Here is a 12,194-nt window from a genome sequence, read left to right on the forward strand (position 1 = left end):
AGTTTTGGACAGTAAACTTGCATATATTACCTGAATCACGAATGAATTAGTGGAATCCCATTTGTCAGGTCATCAGTAGATAGTCAAGGTCAAGGTAATTATCACTGACAAACAAATGCAACCGTCAGGTCACTCCTATAGCAGTTTGGCAGCATATTTCTTCTCTGCTGGAAATGAGATTAGCTATCTGGTTTGTTCAGGTCTCCCAGAACAAAAGAATAGGCAAATATAACATGAAGTGATAACATGAAGTTTTTAGTGTCCAAACCGGCATGAGAATAGCCCGAATAAAGATCCTGATTGCATGTTACAACACTTTGAATAAAAACACATTGTTTGGAAGGCTGTATGGAACAAGAAAGGCACTCAAAAAATGAGGCATAGGGTTAAAAACAGGGACTGGCAATGGCCCTTGGAACTATAAAATTCTTCTATAATCATCTTTTTTGAAGGTCTGACCTTTGACCCAGGATGCGTGTCGTCGTGTGTGCTCTGGGTGCGTGTCTGGCCCTGCTGCATCTTTCCAGCGCTCTGCTGCTGGGAGCCTTTAACATCAAGTCATTCGGAGACAAGAAAGCCTCCAACATCACTCTGATGGACATCATCAGCACGGTCGGAAACGGCTTTTCTGTTACACAGTTCCTTTTCTCTCATGTTGGAACTCATCACAAATGCTTCAACACACAGTTTAAACATATAAAACAACAGCACAAATTCCTAATTCAGACATCCCTTTCATCGTAATCAGTTTGAGATACAATAACAATAAGAGGAAGGTATTACATTTTGTTTGAATCCTGCATTTTTCAGGGGAATTTGGATATTAAATAAATGAAATTCAGGATTTTACATTCACAAAGTTGTGGCACTCAAAAGATATAGATTAAAAAAAAGGAACAGAACCAGCATACCGGAAAATATTTAGAATTGTACTTACTGTTATTCTAACGGTAGAGATCCTACAATGAAGCATCGGTATTTCAGAATTTCAGAAAACTGCTCACGGCTTTCTGTGGTAGTTTGTAATTAAGGGTTCGTGCTTTGAATCCGAAGCTCTTAGCACACCAGTGACATCATCACCACATCATTGGGGTTATTTTGCCCTCCCGATTATTAGCAGACGCTGTTTTCACAGGCACTATAATTTAATGTTGAAACAAACACAAATGTAGTGGAAAACAAGCTTTTGACAATAACTTAATTAGACACTGTCGTACTCTGTGGCGTCATCTTTCAGATTGTTCATCGCTATGACATCATTCTGATCCAGGAGGTGAGAGACAGTGATCTGTCAGCAACCCGAAAACTCATGGAGCACGTCAACAAGTAACATACATCATGCTAAATACAGCAATACTACATCATTAGTGGTTTGTAAACAGTTCACAAAGTCATTTTATGATATTTGATGCAACAATATGATGTCCTCCATCTACATGTGTGTGATTCCTTAGAGGGGCGCCCCAGTTCAGGTACAGTCACATTGTCAGTGAGCCTCTGGGCCGCAGCTCCTACAAGGAGAGATATCTCTTTCTTTACAGGTAAGAAGAAAACACCAACAAAAACATGGCAATGAGAAAAATACTCTGTTAAAATGTTTCTATAGGCGTTATTTACTCGGCAGGATTTTGATTCTGATTGTTGCAATGACAACTAGAAGGAAGGTCCTAGAATATCTGTAACCATGAAACACTGCTAAAGTCCTGCATTTAAAATCTACCAGCAAATAGTGCTTCGTCATACAAATAAGTACTGGGCTGTAATATTTACCAAGATATAAGATTTTAGAATGGATAACTTCATTTGCAGGCCTCTCAACTTGAAAATTAATCTGACAATTATGGAAATGTAGCTTTGAATTTTAATTATTTATTTATGAAAACTGAAAGTTTCAAGGTTCACAGAATAGCATTTTTAATGCAAAATGCATGTGTTGTAAAGTTTTCATATCACTAAAATTCACAGTGCCACATATTTGCATCTTAATGGTGTCAAATGTTTTCAGGCAGAGCAAAATCCACAGATACATCGCTGACGTTATTAAACACGTTATTCATATAAGAGAAAATTCAGTAAACTATAAAATGGAGTATTCCAATTAAAAATTATACACGTATGAATACTATTTTGAAAATAGTTTCAACAAATAAATAATCGTGCAACCCCCCCCCGCTCTGCCCATTATATCCTATTTCTTATTTAATGATCAACATCTGGATCAAGATCTGCCTAAAACACTGTCCTTAGCAGATGTAATGAAAACATCTGCCCCCTAGAGGTCAGACAAGCCAGATATATAATGCTTCTAGTTCTGCAGAGCCATCGGGAAGAAAAAGGAATAACACAAAAATTAGCAACTCCATACGAATACAAAGACAAAGTACAAAAATATTCAGTAAAAACACATGTATCTGTCCTCTCCAGGGAGCAGACAGTGTCCGTGGCTAAAAACTACACCTATAATGATGACCATGGGGTCTGTGGGACGGACACTTTCATGAGAGAACCCTTCGTCGTTATGTTCTCCTCCAAACATACCGGTAAGCGTCGGGAAAAGGCCACTGCTGTTTCAGCAGCAGTCAGAGATGAAGATTTTCTCATTCATTAAGTCGATCAGCTAAAATATAAGGTAAAATTATTATTGTCATAATTTAATTTATTATTGTACAAAGGGCATGCCCACTCAGGATTCATTTAGTCGTTTTCTTGTTTGGGCATGTGATGTATGTGATGGTACCTGACATTTTACCATTCTTTAGCCAACAGCCAACATCCTGGTGGTTATAAGGTTAAAGGGCAAGCCTCAGTTCAGCACTAATTACAACACGAGTTGGATTTTTCTTGTGCAGTTTGAACTTGGTTTGTTATTTCTTTATTTTAAATAGTCTGAAGCTATAGCTCCTAATGAGCATTGAGTGAATTCCTTGTTCCATGTGTGCATAAAGCTCACTATTTTTTAGGTGAGCTACATCTTGAAAATGTGCCTCTCCTCATTCCAAGCATGTCTTCCTTCCTTCCTCTTTTGCCATCCAGTTGTGCAGAACTTTACACTGATCCCTCAGCACACCTCTCCAGACTCAGCTGTGGAGGAAGTGGATGCCCTCTATGACGTGGTCAATGATGTCTTCAGGCGCTGGAAGAACAACGTGAATACACCTATGCAGCCACACCCACACAGTCACATATTCAGTGGAATTACAAAATGCTGCATGCAATGTGAACGTGGTAAAACAGCAGCCGGGGATGAAAATGGCCGACGATTCCAATCGCCATGCAGGACATTGTGTTGCTGGGAGACTTCAATGCCGGCTGCAGTTATGTAACGGACTCAGAATGGGAGAAGATCCGCCTCTTCACTGACAAGAGTTTTCACTGGCTGATCCCTGGTGAAGCAGACACTACAGTGACACACACGGATTGCCCATACGACAGGTACACACACGCACAGTTTGCATGCACGTTAGCTCATTAGGGGATGAAAAGGGACGAACATAAACCGGTTTTAATTGGTTTAGTAAAATGATTTAACACAAATTCAACCTTTAAGTGACAACAAAAGGAACAAAAACTAAGACTTGGGCGGTGGGTGCTGCTCAGAATAAGAAAACAAATGGCTCATTGCTCAAAGGCGGAATAATTTAAGTCAGCACCCGGAGACCTCGTGTTTCTAGACTGAATCAACTCGCTGTAAATGGAAGGGAATCTGGATCTGTCCTCTGCAATATGTTGCCATACGAGCGGAGTACATCGACAATATGTACAATCCTCAAACTGAGAACACAAAGCCTCCCAAAGGCAGAACTATTATGTCTAAGTTTAAGTAAGTGTACGTGTAAAGTACAATTACTCCCTCCTCCTCCTCGCATGGCCCACCGCTGTTAGCGCTGTCATCTGTCTCGATGGTAAAACTCATAATAAAACCACATTTTATATTACAATAATACTGTATATCATTTATTATAATCGTGTGTGTGCATTGTCACACCGCGACATGCAGGGCCCCTAGAATGTGGAGAGGGAATAGGGTGAAGATGATCAACGCACCCGGAGCAGTTTGGGGGGGGACGGTGCCTTGCTCAATGGCACCTCGGCAGTGCTCTGGAAGTAGATTGGCCCCGCTCCACCCACCAGCACATACTCCACAATTAGAGAGAGAGAGACGATGACAGGTAGGAGAAGAGTCAAAAACAAAGAGAGCGTGATAGAGAGCAGGAGCAGACAAAAACAGAACGTAACATACAGGCTGCTGAACAAGATACTGACCAGCGCTGCTTTATAAAACTATAGATGCTAATGTAGCGATAAGGACATCAGTGTTGCGGGTCACAGGTTCAGGTTCTGCAGCATCACGGACAGAAGGACCTGCAGACAGAGACAGAAAGAGGGACAAACAGAGGGAGAGAGAGCACAGGACTATTCACCTTCATTATTCAGTATTGGATCTGTCCTCTGGGCCCAGTTATGTTGCCATAACTCACCAAATAATCAGGACAGGTGGATCCACAACAGAGTACCGCGAAGGCAAGTTACAGATTCAAAATCAGCCGCACCATGAGTGACACAGCAGGAGCTTAAATAGCTTCAGCCGAGTTCCCTCTGATTGGTGGATGAGGGTCCTCACTGTGGGGGCCGCAGCGGCACATAAATGGGCTCTGAACCTCACTCGCCCGCCTGCACTTTCAGGATCGTTGTCACCACCGACATGATGAGGGGAGTGGCGCAAGGCAGCCCGGAGGTCTACAACTACATGGAGGACCTGGGTCTCAGCCACGACCTGGTAGGAGTTTGCGTCTCTCTTGCACACTTCAGGTACAGAAAGGCGGAGCGTGGAACGGGCAACATAGTGGAGATCTCGTTTGTGCTGACAGCTGTGAGTACAGGTGGAAATAATTAAAGGAGCTTCCGGCAGTGTTCCTGAGGAATCTCTGCACGTTCCTCACACATTCCTGGTTTACCTGCTGCATCCACCTTCTCCAGATCCCATTTAACCAGGTGACCGTGACCGTGCCTATGAGAGATGTAGAACTAGTTCTAGAACCAAACCAGCTTAATCTTCCTCGCAGATGAAGATGTTTATCCGAGGCTTGCAGTTTTCCAGAGACCGAAGGAGCAAAAGCAGCTGAACCACCGCCATGTTTCACTGCAGGTCGAGTGTTCTCTACAGGATAGCTTTATTCTTGCTGATCCGAAGGTCCCCAGAGATACGGGTTTGTTTGTAATTTGTCCACAGAACAGCTTAGTGAAACGTCTTTGTCTTGTCTGGATGGTATTGAGCCACCTTTCTTGTACTTCTGTCAGCAGCGGTGGATGTCTCTGAGTTCAGATATGGAGTTTTGATGCGAGTTTAGGTACCTTTGGGCCTTTTCTCCTAAATTAAGTCTCTGTAGGTCCGAGTTTGAAAAACATCTGCTTTATAAATGTGTCCATTATGAGGGATGATGATAAGTTGCAGTAGCCTTAAAGGAAGCGTCTTGCGTAGAACATGATCAGTCATTCATAGACTGACTGAAATGCTCCAGCACCTCTAAAAGCTCTACGTTTGACATGCTCTATTTTTCATCAACAATCCACCATTGTACACGGTTTTCACGATTCTTCATGAATGCTGGTGAACAAATGTATATTAATAAGCTATAGAATTTCACAAGGTGCTGTTTTGTGTTATTGAAAACAAACATTTGTAAACAAAACTAGATGAACAACAACAAGCCTCTACAATAATGTTTCCTTCCCTCTCAGGCTCTGGCTGTTAGTGACCATTTCCCAGTGGAGGTGACGCTGTCTGAGAAGCGACGGTCACGCGTCTTCAACAGGCCTCCATGCTGAGTCATTGTGATCACTATTGTGAGGAACCACACACCAACGTGCATGAATTAACTAAATAAATAAATCTGCCAAATGATGTCATCAAAACTTGTTTCTTGGGAAATGTGTTGAGAGCATTTTGTAAAACTTTTTTTTTTTTATTATGGTAGTAAATCACCACTAAAGGAGAAACCGTGTATCCAGATTACCTGGGATAAGGATTACTTTTTAATTCTTCTTTTTGTTTCCAAGTACTCCTGTTTAATTCCACTCGGCATGAAGCCAGTAAGGGAGAAACCGAATATATATTGACGGTCCATACTAATGACACATTCTGTAATCAATGCGCTGTCTGATGATTTTGTTTTGCAGTTTTAGTAACCTGAAATGAATAATCAACGATGAAAAATGTTAAACTGTTTATAAAGAGGATCGTTATGACTGAATAGTAAAGACTAAAGTCAGCCCGATTACTTTAGTAAGACATTCAAGTGTGCGGCTTTCAGAACCAGCTTGTCCTTTTAGAGTAGAATATTTTTGAATCGGTTATACTGATCGTTGCATTTCAGGCTCTTTGCTCGAAGAAATTTAAAGTTGTGTAGACAATACATTTTGTGCTTTTTACAGTTAATCTTTTTGGGTTTGCTGTGACAAAGTAATTTTACGGTTATTTGCTGCGTTACCCAAAGTGATATCGATAGACCCTTGGGAGTTATTCTCTCCTGGTCCAGCTTTCCTTATGGATTATGCTGAGGAGAACCTCGGGGATCTGGCAATGAGAACGTGATTCTGACCCTTCAACTCATTCTTGAATCACACTAATTCAAAATTGATATGTTGACATATCTGTTTTGCCCACTTTTCAAGTTGGGCAGTCACGGGCTCTTACAATATACACAATAGAACCCGCCCCCAAACACAATGTCCAATCAAGTCAAGCCCTTAGAACTTAAGAGGTGAAGCTTCCAAAAAACAGTTGCTTAAAATAATTTTATTACAAGCTTGAAATGTTTGTCAGGTAATATTATTTCATGAAACAGATACTGCAAGTTAACGTTTGACAAACCCATTCTCTGGTCAGAGGTGAATCTGCACCGCCGTAGTGAGCAGCACACGAGCTGTGCTGGGAAAGAAGCTCAACAAGCATTGCCTCCCTGAAATAAGTGCCCGGCTAGTTTAAAAAATACTTTACTTTACTGATAAATCACTGTTAGAGAATTTTAGTAATTGCCAAGAATGTTAGCACAACAAGCACAAAACACTGAAGGAACCTTCGTTTCACAAATCCTAATCAAGTCCCTTTGATGCGTTTACTTCTTAGGTTTCCAGCTATCCTCTTCAGCTCTTTCTCTTTTTAAGCATCTCCAGATATATTCCAAGAGACTTCTGAATGGAGTCTTTGCTGATGAAGTTGACAAAGTGTTGGATGTCGTCTTCTCGGTTGGAAATGAGCTTGTCGAGCGTTGGCTTCCTCATCATGGACTTGGTTAACTGTCTGGCGTGATCTGGAGGAAGTGGAGAGATGAATTGTTAAAGCACAGAGGGTTTGGATTGCGATCTTTAAATACAAACCGAACATAAAATTCAAGTTCGCCCAAGAAACTAAAAGACCGCATTTGGTCTAAATTATAATAAGTATAAATAACAGTGTGTCTGGGCAGGCACTGAAAGTAGTCTGCTATATTCAATATACAGAATAATCTGCGCCAAGCGAGGGGCCCATGAGCGGATCCAGAGCATCGGCCAAATACATACAGACGGATGAGGCAGAGGTCGAACGAGCTCCATTGTGGAGCCTATCCCAGCAGTCAACGGGCGACTTGCACACCCTGGACAAGTCACCAGTTCACAGAAGGGCGCCTCTTCAATTAGATCTGCTCAAAACTTTCACGAGTAAAGTGCCCGGTGCATTACGGAAATCTATTCTGCGCTTTTTGGCCAATTTTGCTGACAAATAAACCAATCAAATGGGTGAAAACATGGAGGTAATGTCCACCACACAGTACTTCACAGTACTGCAACTGCAGACGGTCTCTATATTTTACTCATCGAGATAGAATACCTGGAATAGCCAACCACTTGGCCATAGTCTCCGTGGCTGCAGTGAGGATCTGGTCTTCAGCTACCAGCTGGTCCACCAATCCAATCTTCAGGGCCTCTGATGAGTTGTAGAGCTTCCCCAGCTGCAGAGCCATCTCCGTATTTCGATGGCCAACTGTGTTGACCATGTTGTCCTTAAACCTGCAGACACAAAACCAGCAGAGCTGCTGACTCATGACGAACCCAACGCCATTATCACCATGAGCCTAACAGCAGCTGCCATTAGTGTTGCCATCGTAATTACTCCTCACCAAAAGGGGGCGACGATGCCGAGCAGCGTCTCATTGAGGCCAATGCTGTAACGAGGGTTGTCTCCCATTATCCTGTAGTCACAAGCAATGCTCAGCAGACAGCCGCCTGCAGGACAGGAACCCTGTGTGTGTGGGGGGGGGAGGGGGGGGTGAAGCGTTACAAACGGGACACGCTGCCAGGATCTGCTTGCGCGTCTGATCAATACGCACATTGATCGCAGCTATAGTGGCCATGCTGCAGCCGTAGAGCTTCAGCCACATCTCCTGAACGGATTTCCAGAACTCTGCGTAGTGTTCTGGACTCTTCCTGTACATCTCCATGATGTCCAGCCCCGCCGAGAACACCTTTGGCTGTTTCTGGATCGGCGCAAAAACAACCACGGTAAGCAAACGAGCACATGCAACGTCAAAAAACGATCCTACAGTCCAGCAGTAAAGTGTTAGCCCCCCCCCCCAATTAAACTACATTCTTAAAAAGGTCCTTATTTGTTTGCGAAAGACAAATGCCTCATCCCTGCCTCTTTAAATAATGCTACTGTACCGAGGTGATGATGAGACCTCTGCAGCTCTTATCCATCTCCAGCTTCTCCAGGGTGATGCAGATCTCTGTAAGGAAATCTAAACTGAGGCTGTTGACCGGTGGACTCTGCAGGTGCATCACGCTCACGCCTACGGGAAGACAGAGGATGAGCCGTCACCCGAAAACCCGGACCTCAAGTCTCAAGAAATCAGAACAATCCTTCAAAGTGGTTTCAAAGTGTAAGGATGGAATGTCTCAACTCTCTGGAAGACCCATGTCAAAGAATTTTTATATGAATGCTGAATTATTGAAACCAAAAACTGAATAAAATAAAAATAAAAAAATCCATCAATTTAGAAACAGATTAGCAGGAGCAACGACAGGAAGAGAAGAGAAATGGTGATGACAACGTTTTACTTTACCCGTGCTTTGGTCAAAATCCAATTTGATTTTTGATGAGGTGGAGCTGTTCCTCTGCATCGCCATGGTGACAGGAGACGCATACACTTTCCCATAACAGCCGCAGGACGAAAGAAGGCCTGTGCACAAGTACAGACAAACACAGGATCAATACTATAATGCTACAATATTTAATTTGCAGGTGAAGTGTTTGGTGACTGATGCAGCAGCAAGAGTAGAGTGGCTCCCAGAGACAACCTGCCAAGTGAATGCCTCAGGCAATCATGGAAGGCCACGCCCCTGCATGGGATGTACCACCGACAAATCGAAGGGGTAGCTGACATGGGAAAAGCATACCAGTGGCTCGAAAAGGCAGAACTGAAAGACAGCAGGGAGGCACGAATCATGCCAGCACAAGAACAGGCCCTCAACACAAGGTCAATAGAGGGCGGGGTCGACCACACCAGACAGCCCCCCCCCCCCCCCCCCAGTGCAGTGCAGTGCAGCACGTCACAGCAGGGTGTCACATGCTGGCAGGCCCTTAAGGCATGCATTGAACAAACATGAATAAGAGTGGGACCGCAGAGTCAACCACAGATTGCAGCGTAATTGTAAAACCTGTCAAGCCCCGCCTCTTCCCAGTTTCAATGAAATCATTCACGTCGTTCTGGAAGAAGTGATGCGAATATGAGCTGAGAATTACATCCAGAAATAAGTTTACTGATGTTTCATTCAAACAAAATCCTGCTGAAGTGGGTCATAACACGAACATCCACCAGGGGAGCTCAGCTTGCCCACTATATGCGCCTGTAATCAATAGTCCAAAATGATTGACCCTATTAATGAGCATGAAAACCTGCCCCTGAAATCTGGAATTAGTGTGGATCAATAAAAGCAATATTTAGGATCCAGATCCACTAACATTTTAAAGACAAATTAGATTTATAATTGAATCAGCCCAGTGACACTGACTGGGTTAAATCCGACTTCAGTCTGCAGCATATAAATATTCTGGATTAGAGCAGGAATATTTCCTACGGATTTGGTAACTTCCGGATTTTTCTGATTAAAGGTCAACAACCAATCGATCACCCTCTGACCCAGCTGCAAACGTGGCGCACCAGCCCGTAACGCAAACACTTTTTAATTTAACAACAACGGAGCGTCATTTCTCTGCCTGGGCGCTCAGATCAACAACAAAGACCCCGACAGTGACCTTTGACCCCACTGGTGACAAACCCCGTTCATCCTGATGAGTAAACAACTTTTCTGGCCTAAACGTCAAATGCCGGCGGATATGACGACAGTAAATAAACTCTTCGTACTATTTCTAAACACGCAAACCTACTCGTTAAGCCGACCTTGCTCCGCAGCACAGCTCGAGCAGACATGATTGACACTGCGGGTTCCTTCTTCGTCTTCTTCGGTGGTTTCTAACCAGTGTGGGAGCGAAGTGCATTGCTGCCACCTCCTGTCCGGAGTGGGGACCAACCAACTTTTAATGTTTGTATGTTTAATACTATGGAGGACCAAAACTTCCTCAATTAAAAATGAATATAAACGGGGAAACAAAAAACGGAAAAAAATATAGACATAAATAAATAAGCAGTTAATATAAATATAAAACAAGATTCAAAAATCAAAAATAGATGTGGAAATAAATACGAAAATAAATATAAGATAAGATAAGATAGAACTTTTAATTAAATATCAAACAATAAATAAAAGCTCTCTGCTCTTATATTTATTTTATTCATGCTGCAGACAAAAAATGCAGCAAAATGTTTTATTCAAATGAGGGGCCGATCGTAAGTCTAGTCTAGCCTCATACACCTTTTCCCATAACGTCATTGTATCTCATCAGCTTTATCCTCCAAAAGTCAACAACTCTGTTTGTCTCCCTTCTTTTTGAATATGGGCACCAGCACACTTCTCTTCCATTCCTCATCTTGACATGCACTAAAACACACTAAAAAATGTCACACCAAGTTAAAACCCAAAGCATGCACCTGTCAATAAACGAACCCCGTCACATATGGATAGCTCTCTGAGGAACAGACAGGAGGCAGAGCTAGAAGTGGAGGAGATGAAGATGTTGAGGTTCTCCTTGAGAGTGACCAGGTTGGACAGGATTAGAAATGAGACAATGAGAGGGACAGTGAAGGTCAGACGTTTTGGAGACAAGGTCAGAGAGACCAGACTTTGATGGTTTGGACATGTCCAGAGGAGAGACGGGGACTATATCGGTAGAAGGATGCTGAGGATGGAGCTGCCAGGGAACAGGACTAGAGGAAGACCCAGGAGAAGAGACATGGACGTAGTGAGGGAGGACATGAGAGTGGCTGGTGTTGGGGAGGACGGTAAGTGGAGAACATTGATTTGCTGTGGCGACCCCTAAGGGGACAAGAAGAAAGTACAGTAGTAGTAGTTCTAGTACTACATAGCCTATTTCCCACCTCAAATTTCAGATTTTAAAATATCTCAAGTGAGCACATAACAGATAGTAAGAGAGGAGAGGAAGACAGAAAAGGAGAGTGAGAAAGGGTTGAGGGAGGGAGTCGTTTAGCTGTGTGTGAGTGAAATCTGAATCAAATGTGTGACTGCAGCAAGAGATACAGCAGGAGAAGCTCCTCCCCAGTAAGTACTACACACATTTGCTTTGACTGAATAAAACTGAGTAATTAATCGTCCACACTTTTGGTACTGTGTAATGATGAATTGACTTGTAAGTGGTCTATCCTCTTTAAAATGTGTAATTTCAGTAAAATAAACTGTTGATATTAAAGACGTGCTCCCGTTTGAGGACAATTGTTGCTTTAAATTCTCACTTCCGTCCCCCAGCACATTTTTCCTGTGGGTGTGCGGAGTTCTTTACAATACTTGGGAGAAAATATTTTGTATTTGCATGTCTAAGTAAGTACGTTCAACTGGAAGATAAAAATATTTAACCACCATTCTTAATTTTGCTTATCTTTAGTGTACAGTATATGCATTAGAATGAATATGTACTATTATTTAAGCTACACTGAACAAAAATATAAGAATTTGGCAGTTCCTGTCGAGACTGCAGTATTCATATCTGCTGCATTGAGCCGTTAAACTTTGGAGGTTTAATACTT

At 42.6% G+C, this 12,194-nt stretch overlaps 2 protein-coding genes across 2 annotated transcripts; one reads left to right on the top strand and one right to left on the bottom strand.

Annotated features, from left to right (window-relative positions):
- The first annotated feature begins 471 nt into the window (after window positions 1-471).
- On the top strand, window positions 472-5,826 carry dnase1 (deoxyribonuclease I). Its single transcript, XM_068749866.1, has 8 exons — window positions 472-612; window positions 1,238-1,326; window positions 1,455-1,541; window positions 2,425-2,540; window positions 3,034-3,146; window positions 3,278-3,432; window positions 4,684-4,777; window positions 5,740-5,826. Exons 1-8 carry the CDS (start codon window positions 472-474, stop codon window positions 5,824-5,826), a joined length of 882 nt encoding a protein of 293 aa, XP_068605967.1.
- A 960-nt stretch (window positions 5,827-6,786) lies between these two features.
- Window positions 6,787-10,465, bottom strand: eci1 (enoyl-CoA delta isomerase 1). Its single transcript, XM_068750097.1, has 7 exons — window positions 10,424-10,465; window positions 9,099-9,215; window positions 8,698-8,825; window positions 8,367-8,513; window positions 8,157-8,278; window positions 7,868-8,046; window positions 6,787-7,310 (listed from the first exon to the last, which is right to left on the bottom strand). Exons 2-7 carry the CDS (start codon window positions 9,160-9,162, stop codon window positions 7,144-7,146), a joined length of 807 nt encoding a protein of 268 aa, XP_068606198.1. The 5' UTR covers window positions 9,163-9,215; window positions 10,424-10,465; the 3' UTR covers window positions 6,787-7,143.
- Between the last annotated feature and the right edge of the window lie 1,729 nt (window positions 10,466-12,194).

This window comes from Brachionichthys hirsutus, chromosome 16, assembly GCF_040956055.1.
Source record: "Brachionichthys hirsutus isolate HB-005 chromosome 16, CSIRO-AGI_Bhir_v1, whole genome shotgun sequence".
Classification (NCBI taxonomy): Eukaryota; Metazoa; Chordata; class Actinopteri; order Lophiiformes; family Brachionichthyidae; genus Brachionichthys; species Brachionichthys hirsutus.

Bases quoted from the DNA above. Each gene is read 5' to 3' on its own strand.
- eci1 (XM_068750097.1), bottom strand. From the start codon at position 9,162: ATGGCGATGCAGAGGAACAGCTCCACCTCATCAAAAATCAAATTGGAT. The intron at 8,047-8,156 runs GTGAGGAGTAAT...TTGTGTCTGCAG, and splicing joins GGCATCGTCGCCCCCTTTTG to GTTTAAGGACAACATGGTCA. The intron at 7,311-7,867 runs GTATTCTATCTC...CACTTCCTCCAG, and splicing joins CAAGTGGTTGGCTATTCCAG to ATCACGCCAGACAGTTAACC.
- dnase1 (XM_068749866.1), top strand. From the start codon at position 472: ATGCGTGTCGTCGTGTGTGCTCTGGGTGCGTGTCTGGCCCTGCTGCAT. The intron at 2,541-3,033 runs GTAAGCGTCGGG...TTTGCCATCCAG, and splicing joins GTTCTCCTCCAAACATACCG to TTGTGCAGAACTTTACACTG. The intron at 4,778-5,739 runs GTAGGAGTTTGC...CTTCCCTCTCAG, and splicing joins TGGGTCTCAGCCACGACCTG to GCTCTGGCTGTTAGTGACCA.